Here is a 20,968-nt window from a genome sequence, read left to right on the forward strand (position 1 = left end):
CTCCATTTCAGCAGCCTAAATTAGGTGAGAAAAGTCATTTTGCTGTTGCTAATGTTGAACAACTGAGAGATCAACCAGTTGCTGACCCCTGTTCCAGGACATGCTCTTGGTTCTTGCAAGTGTTCCAGATGGCCTCACATGACCCGAGTTTATCCTGGAGCACACCTAACATTTCCCTGTGTGTGCACACTAGAAGGGAAGTGGTAAACGAAAGCTTGCCTGCCATGCCTGATTTGATTCTGAATGAGAAACCCCTGATAAGCTTCCAAGGAAGTCCAAGGCTCCTTGGAAAGCTGAGGTCTGAGCAATGAGGCAGCCAAAGATGAACTGTCCCTCTTCATTGAGGAAGATACATCCAATGAGCTGCAAATGTATGTGATGTCAGCTGATGAATCAATTAAACAAGTTAGTCTGCTGCAAGAGTTTAGGTTGGCTGACACACAACTAAAAGCATATTGAGTTGCTATAAACCATCTGTAGAGTTTCTGGAAAGAAGCTGTGGGAAGTCAGCTTGAAACAGGATTTCAGCTTTAAAAAAATGTCAGGGATGATGATGACATTCAAAAGACATTCCACTCCCCTGCCTTATTTGTCCTGCTGCTGCTACAGTTCATATAAACAAGTTGCAGACTGAGAGTCAAACTGTATAAGCATGGAGATCTCCCGACAATCCTAGCGTTTGACTGCCTACAGGCCTCTTCTGAGCAGCATGATTCATAATCCAAGGGAGAGGAAGGCAAATGCAAGAGATGGGCCTGCTGTTCAATGAAACTAAGCATTTCTGCACAAGCACCCCTTCTGTCAGGGCTAGTGATCTGGAGCTGGAAAGCAGGTAGGCAAGGACAGGCACCCTGTGTTGCTCAAACTGATGAACCAGGGGACAGGTGGAAATATATCAGCCCCTTATACCAATTGATCATTGCTGGGCTAGAAGCTGTGACTGCTCAGGCCATCTGCAGTGGTGACAGTGCAGTGCAAAAGGTCAACAGTTCCCTCTCACTGGCAGATGACCAGCATGGTGCACTCTTGTAGTCACTTCCACCTGCATTGACCACCATACTCTTTTCAACCTGGTTGCATAAAATGCCTTTGCTGGCTTCTCACCTGAACTTGCTGCTTCTGTGCATTCAGCATGTTGGGATCGATGGAGAGCGGGCCCAACACGCTCATCATGAGCTCCTTCTCCATCAGCCAGGGACGCAGCTGGCCCTCAGCCACCTGGAAGCTGGCCAGCTCGCTGGCTGATTTCTCCAACTTCTGCTGGCGCTCTGCTGTCACCTGGTTGGCATGTGCCCACCTGGAATCTGAATGCCAGAAACACCATGACTGGGTACATTCCCTCCACAAAGGCTTCCATAGGACTCATTGGCTACGGGTGAATGAAGGCCTCTAAGGGAAATACTTGATCAGGTATTTACAGCAAGAGTGGGAAAACTCAGGCCCTTGGGCCAAATGAGGCCAGGTCTCCCCTCCCCAGGTGACATGGGCCTAGGTGGTTGGGACATGGTCGTCACAGCATGCAGGCATGTGTATATGCATATGGGTGTGGGGTGGCCTTGCCCTGTATGAGCTCTGGCCACACCTACTTTCATTTCTACCCTGCTCATGGCTAGAATGTGGCCCGATGGAAGGTTAAGTCTGTCCCTCCTGATTTAACTGAAGATACTGCAGACTGAACCCAAAATTTAACGCAGGTGCACACTGTGTCCTACCCCCACGCTAAGGGCTCCCCCTACCCGCAAAATGAGGTGGTGCACCTGATCTCAGCTGAATGGCAGAGCCTCCTCCATGAGCTTTTGGAAAGATTCCATACAATGCTTTTCATTGGCTCAGTTCCTATGCAAACAGGGAGTGTCTCCTCTCAACAAACAGAGGTGGAACTGCTCTTAAAACTGCTCGTAAAAAAAAATCTTTTCAGGGGAAATTTTGGCAAATGAAGCAGTTTCAATATTCTTTTGCAAATATGAATTACAGTTTAAGCAAACATTTAAAATGTCAGGCTTCATCTTTCGTGGGGGTGGGGGTGGGAAATCACACCGCATTCCTCCAAAATAACAACAGTAAGACTGCAGTAGCTTGGGCAAGCTGACAGGCACAATCAGCTCTGACACTCATTCAAAAACTAGATCATGCTATGTGCTAACTAATGATTTCTGGCTGCTTCAGAAATAAAATGTCATTATAAACTGGCCAGGACATGAGCCTGTTCTACCCAGATTTGGAGTGGGCTGTGCAAGGGAAAGTCTGGAAAAGGAAACACAACCAAATATGAGGGTAAGGGAACTCTTGACTATAAGGCATGCCCACAACTGCAAGCTTCAGAGTCTGCAACTGCTACACACTACTCAGGAGGGCCTTGTGCAACTCCATCTCTCTGGCCAGTGTGGATCCTCTGTTGCATGCAGAACAGGGAGTGGGGTGGAGAGAGACCATGCACTCAGCCTGGGAGGGGCTAGAGCTCCCAAATGGAAAGAGCTGCACATTCCTGTGGAATAATCCACTGGGCCAACCCTGTGGGAAATGAATGCACACCCACACACATGCACTTAGGATGGCCCCTTTTCTCACACCAAGGATAACTGCCTAAGACACACCTCCTCTCTCAGCCTCTCCACCCCCCGATTGCTGAACGCTCTTCTCTGCCTGCTGCACATGCTTTCTCCACTTGTGATAGCCTGGTTTGTTCAGAAGCAGGATGTGCTGGCCTGCTTGCCACCAAAGAGGTTTACCTGATGATACCCCAAGAATGTCAGTAACACAATTTCTAAATGACTCCCCCTCCTCAGCCAGCACAAGACATTTTGCTTCTACAGGCAAGGACAAGATGGCACCCCTCATTTCATACACAGATGCTGACTGGACTGGTAGCTGAATCTTATTTTGATACTGGTGATAGGACAGCAGCGCCCTGAGCATAGCAGGCTTCTTTAGGGGGCACAGAGTAGGCTGCTGTCCGCCATCTCACTGCCATTCCCTGGCCTTCAGCATCTGCCGTCTGAGGCAGCCAGCTCTCATTCACTTCCACAGCACTAGAGTTAAGAGAACTTCCTGGACCTTTGGCTTCCTTGTCTTGCTTTCCACACTTTCCCCTTAGCCTACAGTCCTTTCCCGACTGCCACGGCACCACCCACCGCACAGTCTATATTTCAGCTGAGCTCTGCTTTGCCTTTCTAGAACTGGCCCAGTCTTGCTCAGCCCCAGATGACTTTCTCAGAGGTCTCTGGGTCACATACTTAAGTCCTCCAGCATCCGCTTCCAATTTCCTGCTTCTGGCGATTCGGGATATTTCTCCAGGAGTCCAGAAAGAGACTCTTTTGCTTTCTGGACTTTCACAGCATTCTGCTCCAGCTCAGCCAGAAATGCCTACAGGGTCATGGGCAGGGAGGGGAGAGAGCCACAAGAGACAATTGCAATATTATTATTATTCTTAGAAACATAATATGGTTTGTTTGTGGATTTGATGAAGCAGCAGAAATCTCAAGGTGTGGGGTGGGTGGGTGGGTGGGAAGAAAAACAGCTGCCATTTACAAGGGATTTAAGTGCCACATGCATTTCAAGCTGGGCCTGGTCATGAAGGGCAGAATCTAGAAAATACTATAAAATAAGCACACTTTGAACTTTTCTGAAAAAGACAACACACCCAACAACACTTCCACTGATAACCAGAAATATATTACAGGCCATAATGCAAAGCCACATAATGAACTCTCAGGGCAAGTCAGTTTGAAAAATGCACAATAATTTTTCACAACACATAGAAATGTGTTTATAAATGCAGCTTTGTAAAGTATCACCAGTCAGACCAACTCAGACTGATTGCCAATCCTGAGAGACAGTGCTTCATTCTCCAGTTTTGTTAAGTCAGTTGCAGTAGCAGATTTTCAAAATTAGACTCTCAGGGCTGCAAGGCCACCATCCAGTCAGCATTTAAGGGACATGTTATCTTTAAAATACATTCATCAGTTTCAGGTGGCTCTTCAGAAGTGTTTGTTAGCATTGAACCTTTTGTCTGCTTAGGGCCACACTATGTTATTTTGGCCAGGCCTTCCTCTTTGACAGATCAGATGAACTTTGCTCAGTTACTTCCTCCATGTCCAGTGTCAGGAATTTACCTTCTTGTCCTCAGATTACTGCAACATGTTATAAGTATGGCTGCCTCTAAAGACAGTTCGGCAACTTCAGCTGGTGCAGAATTCAGCACCCAGGTTACTGACCGGGGCAGGATGATTTGAATATATTACAAAGATACTGGCCTGACTGTACTAGCTGCCAGTTAGTTTTGGGGCCCAATTAAAAGTGCTGGTTTTAACCTATAACCTTAAACGACTCAGGACCACAATACCTCCAGGACTGCCTCTCTTCATATGAACTTAACTGGGCCCTGAGATCACCATCTGAGGCCCTACTTCATGTGCCTCCTCCATGATAGGAACTGAGGGTGGGAACATGAGAACATGAGAACAGGCCTTTTCTGTGGTGGCTCTCCACTTGTGGAATGCTCTCCCCAGGGAGGCTCACCTGGCGCCTTCATTATACACCTTTAGGCACCAGGAGAAAACAATCCTCCTCATCCAGGCCTTTGGCTGATTACACCCAATACCCTTTTTAATGTCTTGTGGGTGGTGGATACTTAGTTTGCTCTTGCTTTTATTATGCATTTTGTATTTTTTGGGGTCTTGCATTTTTATGTTGTGAACTGCCCTGAGATCTGTGGATGGAGGGCAGCCTACCAACTTAAATAAATAAATAATAAAATAAAAACACTTTCCCTTCTGTACTCCCTTTTTAATGCTACGTCTGGGGCCCTGCTTAGTTTTTTGGATTGCGCATAAAGGCCTTAAACCACCTGTGGTTGTCACGGTGCAACTAGATTCTTGTCATTAAGCTCAGTGGCTGGCCATGCACCAGCACCAACAGTTAGATCAGCCTTATAAAAGAGTACCTCCTGTGCCAGATCTATAAAAATGACCACTTCCAAATTGCGTATCTTTGCGATATCCCCCCCCCCCCAAAGTTATTTCATGTATGGACGTTCTCCCCTTAAATTATCACGAACTGCTGCAAACAAAGTGAGGAGGTACATTTCAAGGTATGTATGAATAACAATAGGAACCTTGTTATGGTCCGCCTGAGCCCTCATCGTCTCTGACTTGGTAGGTGAGGAGGAAGCTTCCAGCGCGGTCAAGGCCCGCTCCTTTGACTCCAGCCACTTCAGCACGGAGCCCACCTCCTCCTGGACATCTCTCATCTTGGCCAACATGGAGGACAGCTGCTCCTGGTGCCCCCGTAAGGTGGCACCAAGCCCCTCATACTGCTGGTTGACATCTGACACGTCACACTGGATCTCTGTCAAATCTAAACAAAACAAAAAAAAGAGGGGGAGGACTGAATCTGAGCTGGAGAAATGATTTCATTTCCATATTGATGTTAATATAAAGATAAAAAGTTAGAGATGTGTTCATATGGACAAAGACAGGACACCTAAGCAGATCAGCTGAGGTGATTCCAGGGGTACCTATGTGGTTGTACCTGTGCGGTTCACAGGCACACCAGCTATACATACAAATGTGTGCTTTCCATACATTCTGATGGAAGGCAGGGCCAATGAAGTCACAGAAACAGGAAATGCCAAGTTATTCGCCATGCATTTGAGAACAGACCAGACATGAGTTCCAAAAGGCACTTGAAATAAGCCAGTCTTCCCTACCCTGGTGCCCTCCATGTGTTTTAGCCAACAACTCCCATGAGCCCCAGTTGCATGTAGTCCAGCAACAGGTTGTGAGGAGGCTGTTCTAAACCCTCCCCCAAAATATTCACTTCACACAGAAAAACCTTTTGCTCTTATTCTGCAAGTTCTCAGTATTTGCTCTGACTCCCACCATCTTGGCCTGAGGAGCAGCAGGCAGGCCTCACAATTTGGTTGAGGTAAAGCAGTCAGACTGTTGTGAGAAGGTATCCTCCTTGGACACCAGGTGAGGCTTGGGAGGGGGAGGGAAAGGACCCTGCAAAGTTTTTATTCTGCAGCATGCCCTCTTCCCTCTCCACAGTTCGAACGGAGGGGACACATGCTCTGGGGTTAGAGCAGCACCTTCTTTTCTCCAGCTGCTTTATATCAAGCCAGACCATTGGTCCAGCTCACTCAGTGTTGCTTGGACTGACTGACAGCAGCTCTCCAGGGTTTCCGACAGAGGACTTTCCCACCTGGAGATGCTGGGGATTGAACCTGGGCAGGTGCTCTACCAGTGATATTTTGCCTTGAATACAGGGGACAACAGTGGGCACCCAAACACAATCTCCATCCATAAGGGATAGAGGATGCATTGGAATACCAGCTGCTGGGGATCACAAGACAGTAGGAGAGAGCTGCTGCTATACTCAAGTCCTGCTTGTGGGATTCCCATTGGGGCATCTGGTTGGCCACTGTGAGAACCGAGGACTGGACTCGATGGGCCCCCTATGGCCTGATCCAGCAGCCAGGCTCTTCTTCAGGGTAACCAGCAACATGTGCCTCGGCCTTACCAACTTCCCTGTTACTTTGAGAGAACAACAGGACAACACCAGCCACAGGACACAACTCACACAAGCACGCATAACAGTCTGGGCTCTCTCACCTTTGCAGGTGTGATATCCATTAACGCTGCCTACAGAACTTCCCCCAGCGGGCAGCACAGAACCTGAGCGAAACAACAGGGAGACAAGACAAAATGACAAAGACAAAACATGTTAGAAATACGGGCGTCTGAAAACACATGTAAGCTGTGCCCTTTGAAGCCATAATACAGCCCTTTCTAGGAGGCCACGAAGGGGCTATGTGCAAACAGAGACCAACATCTGAGAGGGGATGTTGCTGTTTTTACAGCATCCACAGGACAGCTTCAACAGCATCGAAGTGGCAGCCCAAACTTTTGAAAACAGTGGGTCCCAAAGTAGGCGATACTGCCCTGGGAGCAGTATTGCTTAGTGGGGTGCCAAGAGGCAAATGGGGGGGGGTGAGGGGGATGCTGGAGGTGCAAATGACTACCAAACATTGAAAAGCTGGCATTACTGGATCAAGTTCATCAATTTTGTTGAATTAATTCAACTAAATAGATTTAATTGGATTTTGATTAAATGTGCAATTAATTATTCCTGTTTAGAATTTTATTGTGCTATTAGTGGGTTGTGCAAACTGCTATTCTGAATAATGCTTTTTATAAGGTAGGGTACAGGGCACTGGGAGGGACACAGGTGGCGCTGTGGGTTAAAGCCTCAGCGCCTAGGACTTGCCGATCGAAAGGTCGGCGGTTCGAATCCCTGCGGCGGGGTGCGCTCCCGCTGCTCGGTCCCAGCGCCTGCCAACCTAGCAGTTCGAAAGCACCTCCGGGTGCAAGTAGATAAATAGGGACCGCTTACCAGCGGGAAGGTAAACGGCGTTTCCGTGTGCGGCTCTGGCTCGCCAGAGCAGCGATGTCACGCTGGCCACGTGACCCGGAAGTGTCTCCGGACAGCGCTGGCCCCTGGCCTCTTGAGTGAGATGGGCGCACAAGCCCAGAGTCTGTCAAGACTGGCCCGTATGGGCAGGGGTACCTTTACCTTTACCTTTTACAGGGCACTGGGGATGAGTTTATGGAGTCAAGGGGGCAGTGGCCCAAAAAGGTGTGGGAGCCATTGTTGAATAATGGTTAGAAATAACTCATTATACTTCTGCAGTGATTGCTGGTGTGGAAGCTCGTTAGCACATTTTTTGCTGTGGGTGTTTTATCTGGGGGGGGGGACGTTTCCATGGAGATTGTCTATTGCAACAACCTGACTTCTGCTGGATCCTCACCCAAGTGCACCTCTACCAGCTTGTTTCCGGCAGCCCCCAATGCCAAACAAAAGGCCCTCATTTCCACTGATGGCCAAATGCCTGGTTCAGAGGAGATATTCTCTCAAAAGCTCTGCAAGCAAGAGACTGTGATTCTAGTACACATATCAGCCTAAAGAATCCATAATAACAATGTAGAACTCTTGCACAATATGTTTTTATCACTCTTGCATAAGACTTTATTATTTAAAACAAAACAAAACAAACAAACAAACAAAAAACAGATGGAGATGAATATTTCTCCCCACGACAAAAAAGCACAAGCCTCCATTACGCCCACTGCAAAATATGAAAACTGGCTGAAAACATTTGCTCTAGTGCACTTCCTGGTTTGTTGTTCATTTTTAATTAAAGTTGTGCACTGGTACAAAAATATCGCCACATATGCCCAAATGTGGACCATTTCATGGAACCTCTCTATGATAAAGGCTGTGTGTAAATAAAATCCCACCCCCAAAGGTGGTTCATTGTTGTCTCAGTAGCCAGTAGTGATGACATGTCACAACCTCAGCTTCGGGTGTTTGCCTGAAGCTCAGTTCCTTGTCGTTGCCTGGGTAACAACAAGGAAGACACCAAAGAACAATCTCCATGAAGTCATGTGGCTTGGTACTGCAGCAGGAAGTAATCCTGTCACCTGGGAAACCAATGTGACTGACCTTTGCATATATTAACACTGTAAAGTGCGGGGCCAACAACACAAAAGCAGTATTTGGGCGGCTATTATGTTGCCCAATTCATGCACAAATTGAGCCACAATTCATTTTAGAATGATGGATGTGACTGGGAGAAAAAAGCCTCAGCATAAACAAAATTAGCACAGCACAAGACCACACAGCTTTCTCAATACTTCTTCCCCCACATTTTATTGAGTCCTGGGAACCAAATACCAGGGGGAGCTATATATGGTTCAGAGAACAGGAGGGCAGACTTCAGGTTTGTGAGGTCTAATAAACCCCCAAGATCTACTAACAGAGCCAGGTGCAAAAGATACACAGTGAGACTGAAAGAGAAGCATATTCTGAGTGAAGGAATTTGCTTTCAGAGCAAAGGCTGAACTGAGTTCACAGTCCTAGTTGCCACAAGCACAGCAGTTCAGACAAAGGGCATGTCCAGGACTCTGTCTGCTCGGGTCTTGTGGGTTCACTGGAACAGAAGAAGCTACCTTATAGAAAGTTGGACTATTGGTCCATCAGCAGGCTTTACGTGGTTTCAGGCAGGAGTGTTTCATCAACCCTCCTTGGAGAGATTAAAAATGGGACCTTCTGCACACTAAGCATTTTTTAGTTATTTTAATTTATATACTGCCCTTCTCCCATTGATCTCAGAGTGGTTCACACAAAGCATGTGCTCTACCACTGAGCAGCAGTCAGCTGCTGCAACCTGAAGATTCAGACAAGGGGCGTGTAGAGGTGTGGCCTACGTCATGCTTGCTCATCCCTTGCCCTTCATGGATAATTACATCTAGGAGAAGAAGAAAATGAACTGCCTGCATCCAGGTGGCAATCGATGGCTTTTAGGAGAGAAGGTCTCTTGAAAACCAAAGTCATCTTAGGTCTCAAGGATGGATAACATCTGTTAGACACTAGGGAACATCCTCTTCCTGAGCAAGGTGCTTGAGCAGATGGTGACCAAACAACTGCCACATTTGAGTATTATTTAGCTGTTAATCCACTCCCCCACCTCATTCAAATCAGAGCAGAGTGATCCACACCTGCACATATTTGAATTTGTACTTGAGGAACAACTTCAGTCATCCCTATTCATCCCCAAAAGGCATTTCCTTTCATGGCCATCCCTGCCTTCTAATTTGTTGATTCTATTATGCTAATTAAGTACCAACAGGGCATGTTGCTGAAAGCTGCATGGACACCTTGTTCTTTAAAAAAACCAGCCCGCCCAAGAAATGTGCAAAAGCACAGTCAGGCAACTGTAAATTCTCTCTCACACTTTTCTGGCTTTGTGCAATTGAGGGCATCAAAAGGAAAATAGGGAGAGAAGGAGAGAAGGGGTATAGATAGGGTTAAGCTCTTGACATGCCCTTACCAGCGGGGTGGAAAAGAAATGAAAGCTATTGATAATTCTCAGCACACACTTTTTAGGTTGCTGCACAATATATCTGTTGCAGCCATTTTTAATGTGGTTTGCTTGTGCAGTTTTCTGGTTTTGTGCAAATCTGACTAAGCATGCGGAAAAACTTTCTGACAGTAAGAGCTGTTTGGCAGTGGAACAGAGTGCCACGAGAGGTGGTGGAATCTCCTTCCTTGGAGGTTTTTAAGCAGAGGTTGGATCTGTCATGGATGCTTTAGAGAAGATTCCTGTATTGCAGGGGGTGGACTAGATGACCCCTGGGTCCCTTCCAACTCTAAGATTCTATGATCAAAAGAAAAAAAGTTCCCCTCTGGAGTGTACTGGGAAAAGTTGCAAAAACAGCTGGAAAAGCAACGAAATCACTGAGGAAGTTGTGGGCATGGAAACGGGAGTAGCAGAAAGTGACAATCTAACCACCCAAAAATACCAAAACAAATGGTCAGCGACCCCAAGTGGAGTGGTTTGGAATCTAATTTCCTGCAAGGGAAGAAGTATTGAATTTAATCTTGTCCAAGGGTTACACGTATTAAATGGAGACGCAAACAGCTGCAAAAACACTGTAAACTCCAGGGTGGACAAGCCCCCAATTCAATCTGGGTCTTGGCATAGAAACCAGATTAGTCACCCTGATAAATGATTTATGTCAAGAGAGTGATGGAAAAGTGCTACCGTACTGAATATCCAGGACCACTCATGACTTCCTGTATGTTCTAGGTTGCCTCTGTAGGTTAGGAGTTGTGGGTATGGCCATCCAGTGGCTTCACTCCACTTCTGGTGATTTCCAGAAGATGGCGCTGGGGGACAACTGCTCAGCCCTGTGTCATTTATACTATGGGGTCATGCAAGTCTTCATCTTTTTTCCTTTTTAGTCTGCTAGGCTTTTAAAACGTTTTACTACTTGAAATTCTGGTTTTCTGCTGCTCTGCTTATTCTTTCATTGATGATTTTTTTGACTTTTTATAGCAACTTGCTGTATTTTGCTGCTTTATGTGCTGCAAAAATCCCTGGAATCATGGATGAAGGGCAGTATAAAAATCCCAAAATGAGTATAATTAAATAAATAGAGCAACCTTCACCTACTTGGTGCCCTCCAGATGTTTTGGACTAAAATTCCCATCTGCCCCAGCTAGTATGGTTGGGGCTGATGGGAGTTGTAGTTCAAGACATCAGGAAGGCACTAGGTTGGTGAAGGCTGCTCTACTTGGAATAGAGAACTACAGCTGAAGTTTCAGGCAGAAATGGGTCTTCTTGAGATCCTTTAACTAAGGTAGCCTGGGGACTGAAGTGCTCCACCACATGGTCTCTGACCATCAATGTGAACACAAAACAAGAATGCCAGAAATGGGCCAGATCTTCCAAGATCTTATGCAGAGTGCAGAAATGCTGAATCAGGACAAGCCTTATGGCTTATTCCCCAATCCACCCCCTGCCACACACCTCAAGTTTCTATGGTTTGGACAAATCAGCAACTGAAGTCAGGAGGGCTCCCAAAGTGGAGGAAGGACTGTGCTGTCTCTGTGGTCTCCAAACAGCTTTGAAGACACATGCCCCTGTCTCTCTCACCCACCTGACTTGGACTGGGCATCAGGAGCTGTAATCTCAACTATCAGACTCTCCAAGGCCGTCCCCCTGCGGTTGATCTCATCCACAAGAACTCCTTTCCCTGTCCATTCTTCCAAGATCACCTGTTAAGAGATCACAGTCAGGCATCAGAAGGTGGCCAAAGGCAAGTAGGGCATCCCAAGACTTGGCTGGCACTGGTGCACATTTATATCTGATCTATCCTCTTAACATCAAGTGAATACTTACAGCGGCTTACAAATTTGTCAGAACAACAAATGATGTAACGTTAGAACATGGGAAACTATCAGAACACATTTAAAGCATTTAAAATGCCCAGTAAAACAAGTGTGTTTTCAATGCCTGCCTAAGGCTGGGCAATCAAGGGAACAGACATGCTGTAATCTGGATGCTGCAACCCAAGAAAGACCTCTCTCTTATCCCTACCTACTGATGGGTGAAGGGGGAGCAGGAAACATAAAGAAGGGGCCACAGCAGAAAGTTCTCAGGCAGTTTTCTATGGAAGGAGGCAATTCCTGAAACACCAGGCTGGGCCCCAGGGAAAGGTATCCTCCGCCAAAAGTATTATTGGATGCAAAAATCCAACATCTGGAGAACTTCAGCTTCCATGTTTTCTTTCAAAACCCATAATGATGTGAAGACAGGCCTGAATAGATGGCCACAATCCTGCCAAGTCTCAACAGAAAAGCGGGGAGGGGCAGAGCAGCTTTTGCCAACCTGGTGGTCTCCAGATGTTTTGGATACTGACTCCCCTCAGTCCCAGCTGTCATGTTGGGAAAGGGCAAGCAGAATTTCTAGTACTCAGGAACTGGAGCCTGGTGCTCTGCATATCTCTTTGCCTCAGGTCAACCTCAGAAGCAGAATATATTTTGCAAAACAAGCAAACTGATATAAACCTGCAATGGCCTGAAGGCACACAATGCATCAGTCTTGCTGATGCTTAACGGGTGTGTCTGCCCAGCACTTGGGATGCATCACCCACCTGGGCAGCCCTTTGGGTTAATTTAATTTAATTAGCTAACTGCAAAATTTATAAAGAAGAAGAAGAAGAGTTTGGATTTGATATCCCGCCTTTCACTCCCTTTAAGGAGTCTCAAAGCGGCTAACATTTTCCTTTCCCTTCCTCCCCCACAACAAACACTCTGTGAGGTGAGTGGGGCTGAGAGACTTCAGAGAAGTGTGACTAGCCCAAGGTCACCCAGCAGCTGCATGTGGAGGAGCGGGGACGCGAACCCGGTTCACCAGATTACGAGACTACCGCTCTTAACCACTACACCACACTGGCTCTCACCACACATTCAGAGGCTACCTGATAGAACAAAAGACAAATATAATTTTAACAATGCCACAACCCAGATCTCAAGATTAATTTTGGGGGAGGTGCAGAATTGTGATTTGTTCGTTCACAGAGTACACCACAGCTCTAGCTATAGGAACCTGGAAAGACTAGAGAAAGCCTACAAGAGAGGGTCCCCCCAAGAGCTTCCTGTATTTGTTGCAGTTTCAGAGGAAACTAGCCCCTATTCAGACCATCAACACAGATGCAGTGAAGCTCTTCTGTTTATGTTGTTGTGATCTCCCTCCCTCAAGAGCAAATCTTCCCTAGCAGGCTCTGGGACTCTTTCCTTCCTTCTCTGCCCACCTCAATTTGCTGCATCCGCTTCTCCAACTCATGGGTGCCCAAAGAAGCCTCTGTGGCTGGGATAGTCGCCTCTGTTTCTTTCAGCCACTGCTTGGTGGATTCAACCAGTTTTCGGAATTCGTCCAACTGTTCTTGGCAGGAGGATGCGCCCTTCTCTCTGGGAAGTGAAGAGAAAGGAGGCAGGTAAAAAAAGTGGGTCAGCTCTGCTAGCCCTTTTCCTAGCACAACACTGTCTCTTGTGCATGTGGCACAACCCTCGGTCCTTCTGCATGCAAAGCAGATGCTCTACCCCTGAGCTGCAGAGTGTCTGCTCATCACCACCTTTGTATCACAGAGCAGGAAAGAGCACCCCTTACCGTTCCCTTGCTGCTTTCTGCAACTGCATGAAGTCTTTCCGCAAACTGTGCACCTTCTCCTGGTGTGAGGAGGAGCTTGCTGCTGCAAAACCACAAGAGCTCAGCTCCGTGGTCAGATGTTCCAATGTGTCCAAGTCCTCATGGTGCTGCTTCATCTCAGAATTCAGTTCCTGGCAACAAAACAGGGGTGGATGGAATGTTGCCATTAGAACAAAGAGAAGTACCCAACACACGGGTCCAAGTTGGTCCTCTGGGACAAATTCACTACAGAAAGCCACCAATGGAGACTGCACAGCTCATGTCAGCTCCTGGAAGCCATGTGTGACTGGGGGTGGTGTGGGGAGGCAGAAGGGATATGTGTGTGTGTGTGTGTGTGGACAAATTTTATTCAGTTCATGCTGAAAGGCAATTCTACCAAATTTGCACTTCCCGTAACAACACACAAGCCAAAATGCAGTCATCCTTTGAAATTCACACTTCTCTAAATTTTGCAGTTAGCTAATCAGGTGTTCGAATTGCATATAACCAGGTAAAGTGTGCATTAAAAGGCTCCTATTCTTGAAAGTCAGTTGTCAATATATGGTCTGATTGTACTGTTAGCCACATTGAGCTTCCAACAAGGAAAGGTGGAGTATAGAACTATTAAGTAAAGGCCAATTTGAGGGCCATATTCCCTCCTTGTTAACATTTAGGGGCCACATGCTAGCAACGGGCAGGGCCAATGCAAGAGGCAGCTGGGTGGATCCACACCACTCTTCCTCACTTACACACCCACCCACATAAGAGACACCCACTTATTCACAAACTCCTTCCCTCCTCCATCTTGCTCTCTCACACACATTCTCCCCCAGCAATCAGGATTACAAATGAGCGCTCGTTTTCAGTGTTCTCATGCATATAAAAGCTGCTTTATTCTGAGCCAGACCTTTGGGTCCATCAAGTCCCCAAAGGCTTTCCCCAGCTTTGCCAGGGACTGAACCTAGCCACCTATGCATACAATACTGTGGCTCCACTCCTGAGCTATGCCTGGTCCCCTATCACTCCTCTCTGTCTCTCTCCACCACCATCATTCTGCAGCTTCTCACCTGGATCTGTTGGGAGAAGTGAGCAATGTCACGATCGGGCTGGTTTCCCGAGGCCAAGAGCCGCATCCTGCTCTCCATGAACTGATGCAGTTTCTCAGAGAGGTGCTCGTACTGCTCCACCTTGGGGAGGAGATCCTTCAAGGCGTCCTCCTTCTCCTGCTGCTGCCGGCAAAGGCTGCCAAAGCGCTTTGTCACCTCGGCCAGCTTGCTCTGCAGAGCGGCAGCTGTGGTACTGTCGGCGGTCTCCATGAAGCGGGTCACCATCTCCCGGGTGGCTTCGAGGCTGCTCTTTTGCCTGGCGATGTCCTGCTTCAGCTTCTGTTAATGGACACACAAGGGCAGGCAGGCAGACATAAGGATTGGGGGGAAGGAATTCTTTTCACAGCCAACTGACCCAATCTTGAACTTCATTGTGGATTGGAACGCAACTCCCAGTTGGACTATGCACGTTTCTTGCTTTTGCAGTGCAGTTTTGGTGCATTCCAAAGTGTGCATAAAAATACTTTAGTCTATCCTGCACAGAAATATTTGGGAAGAAAACCATGGACAGAAAGCAAATACAAACCCCGGCTTACCATGTTTGTGGCGAGGGTCTCCTGGATGGAGGTGGAGGAGAAAGCAGCCACGTCTTCCTTCTGGAGGTTCCTCTCTACCTCAGCCACAGACTGAAGGAGGCTCTCCAGCCCCTCCTGCACACTTTGGGACTGGGCAATGGACTTCTGCAAGAGGTCTGAGCGTTCTGCCATCTGACAGGATAGGTTCTGGAAACGGCTCACGAGGGAATCTGAGGGAGAACCAAATCCATTACAAACCGGGTGTGGAAAATTAAAATGGGTGGAGGGCTTCCAGTACAGTACCCCATAGATCGTGTGTAAAAGGCCAACTAAGGAGGCCGCGAAATGTTATTTCTCAGAGCTGGCCAGCCCAAGGCACTTTGGTGCTGGAGGTGGTGAACTCAAACAACACCTTCCCATTTCCAGAACCCCCCTGGGAAGTCCACAGAACAACAAGGGCCAGAAAGCAGCTCTTTCCATCCTTACCTGTGGTTTCCTGAATGCCTCTGTGATCAGGTAAGGGCGCTTCGTGTATTTCCAAGAGGGACCAAGCTGCCTTCTCAAGCCTCTCTACAGGCACTTGGTGCTCTGCAAGGTCTTCCTGCAGGTGCTGTTGCAATTGACATGGCAGGGAGAGCAGAGCAGGAATTAGAGCAGGGACAGACATGAAGAATAACCTGCAGTTCTTTTATATAATATCTCAATAAAACCTGGCTGTGGTTAGGGAAGGGCCATATGTCAATGGCAGTGCATCTGTTTTGCACATGGAAGGTCCTCAGGTCAATCTTGGGCATCTTCAGGTAGGGCTGGGAGAGACCCCTACCTGAAAACTTGGAGAGCTGCTGCCAGAGACCAACCAATGGTCTGACTCAATAGAACACAGCTTCCTATGTTCATAATATACTTAATCATCATGGACACCCTGTATTTTTAACCATCATTGATCTTGCCAACTTTGATGGCAACTAACTGGGCCAAGCTTTTGGGGGGGGTAGGCAGTGCTTTACAGGCAGTGAACTGGTCATTGGTTATTGATATACATTGGTCACGTTGCACTGATTTTTTTTTTTAATTGTTGCTGGGTGGGTTTAATTGGTTTATTCCTGAATAATAAGTTTTTATTTTGTTGATATCACTTTGTAAGTCACCCAGGGAAATATTTTCATTATGAGATGAATAAATGGAATGAATGGATGAATGAAATATTCAGTGTAGAGGAAAATGTACTTTGCACACGTCTGTGCTCTTTTGGGGACTACACATTCTATGACTGAGATAAAGCAAGGCAGCATACTTGGCTTCCCCATGTGAGTGCCCTCTGAATGTTGTTGGACTACAACTCCCATTATCCTTGGCCACTGCCCATGCTGCCTGGGGCTGATGGAAATTGGAATCCAACAACATCTGGAGGGTAGCAGTTTTGGTGAAGGCTGCCATATATGTAATGTACAACCCCATATGCTAACCCAGATTCCTAACAATTCCAAGACTAAGCCAGGGGAGCCATGAGCCCTGTTCACTTACTTTGGCACTGGCAAGCTGCCTCTGTAAAATGGCTGGATCTGAAGAAACAGGCTCTGACAGGAGAGTTGCCATAGCCTCTTCGCTCTCTTGTAGCCACGTCCGGAGAGATTCTGCTATGTCCTGGAACTGCTGAGAGCGATCCAGGAGCATACTCAGATGGGAACCAAGCGCAGTGCACTGCAAAAAAAGGAGACAATTGTCACAGATGATTCTGTGGTAAGTCTAAGGATACAGTGCAATAGCAAGGTTCAGGTTTTGCCCAACCCCACACAGATGGATAGCCAAGATGGCAACCATGGTCAGTTGTAGAGATCATAAGGGATTAGAAAGCTCATCTTCCAATTTCCCACAATCGGTAGCTTATAATTATATTTCTATCCCACCTTGTCTCCAAAGAGCTTAAGTGGCAGACATGGTTCTCCCCCTCATATTTTATCATCGTGTTAACTGTGGGTTAGGCTGAGCTAAGAATCTGTGACTGGCCAAAGTCACCCAGTGAGCCACATGGAGATTTGAACCCCCGGGCTCCCAGAACGTAGTCCAATACTCTGTCACTATGCTATACCAAGGCTATGTACAAATCATAAAAAATCAACAACATTAAGCTCCAGGAATGAAGTCATATCACAGTGGTTCCCAAAGTTCCCACTTTCCATGCTTTGTATTTAAAATTTTACTGCTATTTTATTTTTCATGCAAAATTCTTCTCTGAATTTTCTTGTGTTCTTATCTTCCTTAGTGGGTTGTGGCAACTGCTCTTCTGAATAACGTGTATTTTTTGTTTTTTGTATTAAAAAAGGTGGGGTAGGGGGAACTGGAGATGAGTTTATGGAACCGGGGGGGGGGGGTTGGCCCCAAACTTTTGGGAACCACTGTCCTATGGCCTTCTTGTTCTAGATCCAGAGGTCTACACCTTCTTTTTATCACTGTTCTTGTACCTTGGAATGGAGAGAACTGTATCGTTTGGTGGCATCGTCCAACTTGTTCTTCACCAGCACCCCAGTAGCTAAAACCTCAGGCCTTGGAGGCCCCCCAGCAGTCCCAGCTTCTGCCGCCACCTTCTCTGCATCCAGCACTTTCTGCCCGGACATTGTCACAAAGCGCAAATCCCCCTTGTGTGAGATTACATCTTCCGCAAAGCTGCTCTGCCGTTGGAGCAGGGGCTGAAGGGACTCGAGGCTGCCGTCTCCTGCACGCATCCTCTCCAGCTCTTGCTCGGCCTGCTCCAGCCAAGCCTCAAACTCCACATGGTCCCGGAGGAATTTCTGCAGCTCATCCCGGAGCGCCTGTGATTGCTTGAGTCGCACCTCAGACTGAGACAAGGTGGTGGCATACTGTCCCTTCAGCTCCTCCAGCCTCCCCTGCAGCCTCTGCTTCTCCTCCGGGGAGAGATTGTGGCCTTGCTTGTCCAGGAAGGCCTGGGCTGACTGCGTAGCTAGAATGACTTCTTGCTGCTGAGAGAGAAGCTCTTGATGGCGGACCTGGAACAACAGCAGCAAACAACCAGGCTGTAGTACATCCAAGTCCACACTGACTCCGTGAAATTAGAACCTGGGCCCTTTACAAGGCTAGGGAGGGAAACTGCAGCCACCTTCAAAAATGCAAAGCCTTCATACAGTTCTGCAATATCGAGCCCATAGGGCTAGCCCTACTGTTAGGCAGCATGAGGCAACTGCCACAGGTGGCAAATGTTGGGGGACAGCAGGGGCAGGCCTCCCTCCCTCAGCTGTTCTTTCTGACTATCCTGATTTTACCAACTTCTGCCAGAAGACAGAGCTCCCCACAAAGAAATGCAGTCCTTGGGAATGAAAAAGGTTCCCCACTCCTGACTTTGAGCAAATGTTTTCTTAGCTTAGCTGGATTTTACACCTAGATCTTTAACTCAACCCTCCATCCAGCAGACCCCACCAACCTTCAAGCTTTCATAGTGCAAAGTGAGATCTTCTTCAACTCTGTCCGCCTCCTTGAATCCACCATCAGGGTTATCTTGGACTCTTCCAGTCACTAGACCCACTCGGTGGTGTTCAGCTTCTGTGAGCTCCTTGGGCTGCTCTAGTGATGCCACCCAGTGCAGAAGAGATTCAATCTTACTCTTATTTTCTTCAAAGTCTTTGACAGCTCTAATCTGGAAACAGAGCAGAGTGCATAGGAAGCTGATAGATTACAAAGCACAGAATGGGTAAATATGGGCTAGAATTTTGATGTCAATAATGTTATGCAATTTTTTTTGCATGCCTCAGAAGCATCCCACTACAATTCTGAGAGCACTGGACAACACACAGCCTCTTATAAGTTTACCCAACTCCCTCCTTATGCAAAGGAGGGATCTTCCACACCAGCTCCAGGTTGTGTGGTGCTGTACCTTTTCTGTTTGCTGTTGCACCACAGTGCTCACAGCACTCTCAAGCTCCTTCTGCGCCGCCTCCGTCCTCTCTTGCAGGGACTGGTACTGCTCCTTGGCCTGGCAGAGCCTTTCCTGCAGGGATGCCAGTTCCTTGGGGTCCAGCTTGGTCCGGTTCTCCTCCAGGAACTCCTCTGTCGCTTTCAAGACACCAGCAAAAGAGGCTGCTCGGCTGTGCAGGCTTCTCTGCAAGTCCTAATGGCAGAAATCAAAAGAGCAGCAAAGAGAGTGACCATCTCTGGCACAACTGTAAACTGGTATTCACAGACTTGTAATGATGCTGAGTTCTTGAGGCAAGAGGCCACTGATTTCTGAGCAGAGATTATGCTGATTGGATTTCATGCTGTCTTGTTGATTTTATTAGAACTGTTGAATTGTTAGTTTGCTTTTATATATGGTGCACCTACTCTGCCCTGGGATTACCGGCTTGAGGGGTGTGTTACAAATGAAACAAAGCAAATAAAGAAGCCACACACTTTGCATTGTAACAAAGACAGAAAAAAACATGAGTGCAGATGCTGGAGTGTGGAAAGAAGAAACACCCAGCCTGGTCACAAGATGTGTTTTGCCACCTGGTCTACCAGCTCCATCAAGGGAAACACAGTGCAGTGGTCCAGCCTCCTGTAATTGTGTTCTCACCTTAACGTCACTCTGGCTCTGTTGGAGTACAGAGAGGTCCCCTTCCCTCGCTGCTCCCTGTGGATCCACCAGTCTGTGCTCAGCCTGGTTCATCCAGGTGCACAATTCCTCCAGTTTCTGGCTGCGTATTGCTTGCTGTTCTTGAAGTGTCTGTTTAGATTTTGCATTGTTTAACAAAAACAAAGCACCTGTTAATGCCTGTCAATTCAACTGTTAAAACCACAAATGCAAGCCAAACAAGTTGCAAAATAGAAAGCACTTAAGCAGATGCAGTCAATGGCTCGCAAGAGGCATCGTCTCTCTCTCTCACACACTCTCTTGCTTCACCCTTTACTTTTGCTCTAGACGGTCATTTAGGTCCATTGTCTGGCACATCAAAGCGTATATGGTTTAAAATGGAGTCATTTGCCATCTAGGTTCTTTCTTCTGCCTTTAATTCCCTCTCTTATTCCCATTGAGCAGCCCACTTATCAAGGACTGATGTTGACATGATGGCCTTTTCCTTGAAAGATGACTTATCAGAGGGAAAATGGATGGCAAAATCTGTGTGGCTTTTGCAGGAAAATTGGAGGAAGGAAGAATCTGGTCTTCTCCTTGAAAACCTTTCCTGCAAAATCCTTTTTTCTTTTTTTGCATTCCAATGTAACACTTTTCATGCCTCTTTCTCCCACTGAGGGGTGGGGGAAAACACATTCACTGAACCCAAACATAAATCATTTCCATGGAGGCAGTTATTCTGGCTTATGCTGTCAGGGCTAGAAAGCAATTAACCCAACTTTTGCTTGAAGCCCTGTTTTTGCATCCCAGTCTCAAGAACAAAAGATACCTGGGGAATAACAAGCTGTGCTAAATGACCTTGCACAACTGCTATAAACCAAAAAAATGTTATTTCTGGGAACAGTGGGAGAGATAAAGAGAGACAGAGTGAGTGTGAGTGAATTTTGGACACTGCACCAAACCAAGTCCCAGATTATCCTCTTGGGAGTCCTGCAAATAGGGCGTCATTGAGCATGATGTGTGACCCTGGGCCATCCTTCTTTCAACCAGTGTGCAATTTGTCTTTCCCTTGGTGCCTTACGATCAAAACATACAAACTTCTGCCAAATGAAAAACAGGGCTTTTTTTGTTCATTTTCAGACATTCCTTAAGCCAAATAACAGAAGCAGTTTGAGGAGGAGGAGAGGGGAAAAGAGCACTGCTAAAAAAGCACTCTTCAGCAGCATAACAAGATCTTCTCGCATTAGGGATGGGA

General features: G+C 47.1%; 1 protein-coding gene across 17 annotated transcripts in view; it reads right to left on the reverse strand.

Moving 5' to 3' along the window:
* The window catches only part of MACF1 (microtubule actin crosslinking factor 1), a 302,261-nt gene that overhangs the window by 84,497 nt on the left and 196,796 nt on the right, over nt 1–20,968 (reverse strand). For 16 of the 17 annotated variants that reach the window (XM_079988578.1, XM_079988577.1, XM_079988586.1 and 13 more), the window contains 15 exons: nt 19,717–19,866; nt 19,039–19,272; nt 18,589–18,801; nt 17,615–18,157; nt 16,677–16,853; nt 15,639–15,762; nt 15,174–15,382; nt 14,599–14,916; nt 13,514–13,683; nt 13,158–13,314; nt 11,502–11,619; nt 6,612–6,674; nt 5,114–5,355; nt 3,234–3,363; nt 1,105–1,304 (listed from right to left, as the gene is read on the reverse strand). In XM_079988578.1, the coding sequence (XP_079844704.1) occupies nt 1,105–1,304; nt 3,234–3,363; nt 5,114–5,355; nt 6,612–6,674; nt 11,502–11,619; nt 13,158–13,314; nt 13,514–13,683; nt 14,599–14,916; nt 15,174–15,382; nt 15,639–15,762; nt 16,677–16,853; nt 17,615–18,157; nt 18,589–18,801; nt 19,039–19,272; nt 19,717–19,866 (3,048 nt within the window). The remainder of the gene's footprint in view (nt 1–1,104; nt 1,305–3,233; nt 3,364–5,113; nt 5,356–6,611; nt 6,675–11,501; nt 11,620–13,157; nt 13,315–13,513; nt 13,684–14,598; nt 14,917–15,173; nt 15,383–15,638; nt 15,763–16,676; nt 16,854–17,614; nt 18,158–18,588; nt 18,802–19,038; nt 19,273–19,716; nt 19,867–20,968) is intronic. The other variant, XM_079988580.1, reaches the window with a different exon arrangement.

This window comes from Podarcis cretensis (genome assembly GCF_951804945.1).
Source record: "Podarcis cretensis genome assembly, chromosome: 8".
Classification (NCBI taxonomy): domain Eukaryota; kingdom Metazoa; phylum Chordata; class Lepidosauria; order Squamata; family Lacertidae; genus Podarcis; species Podarcis cretensis.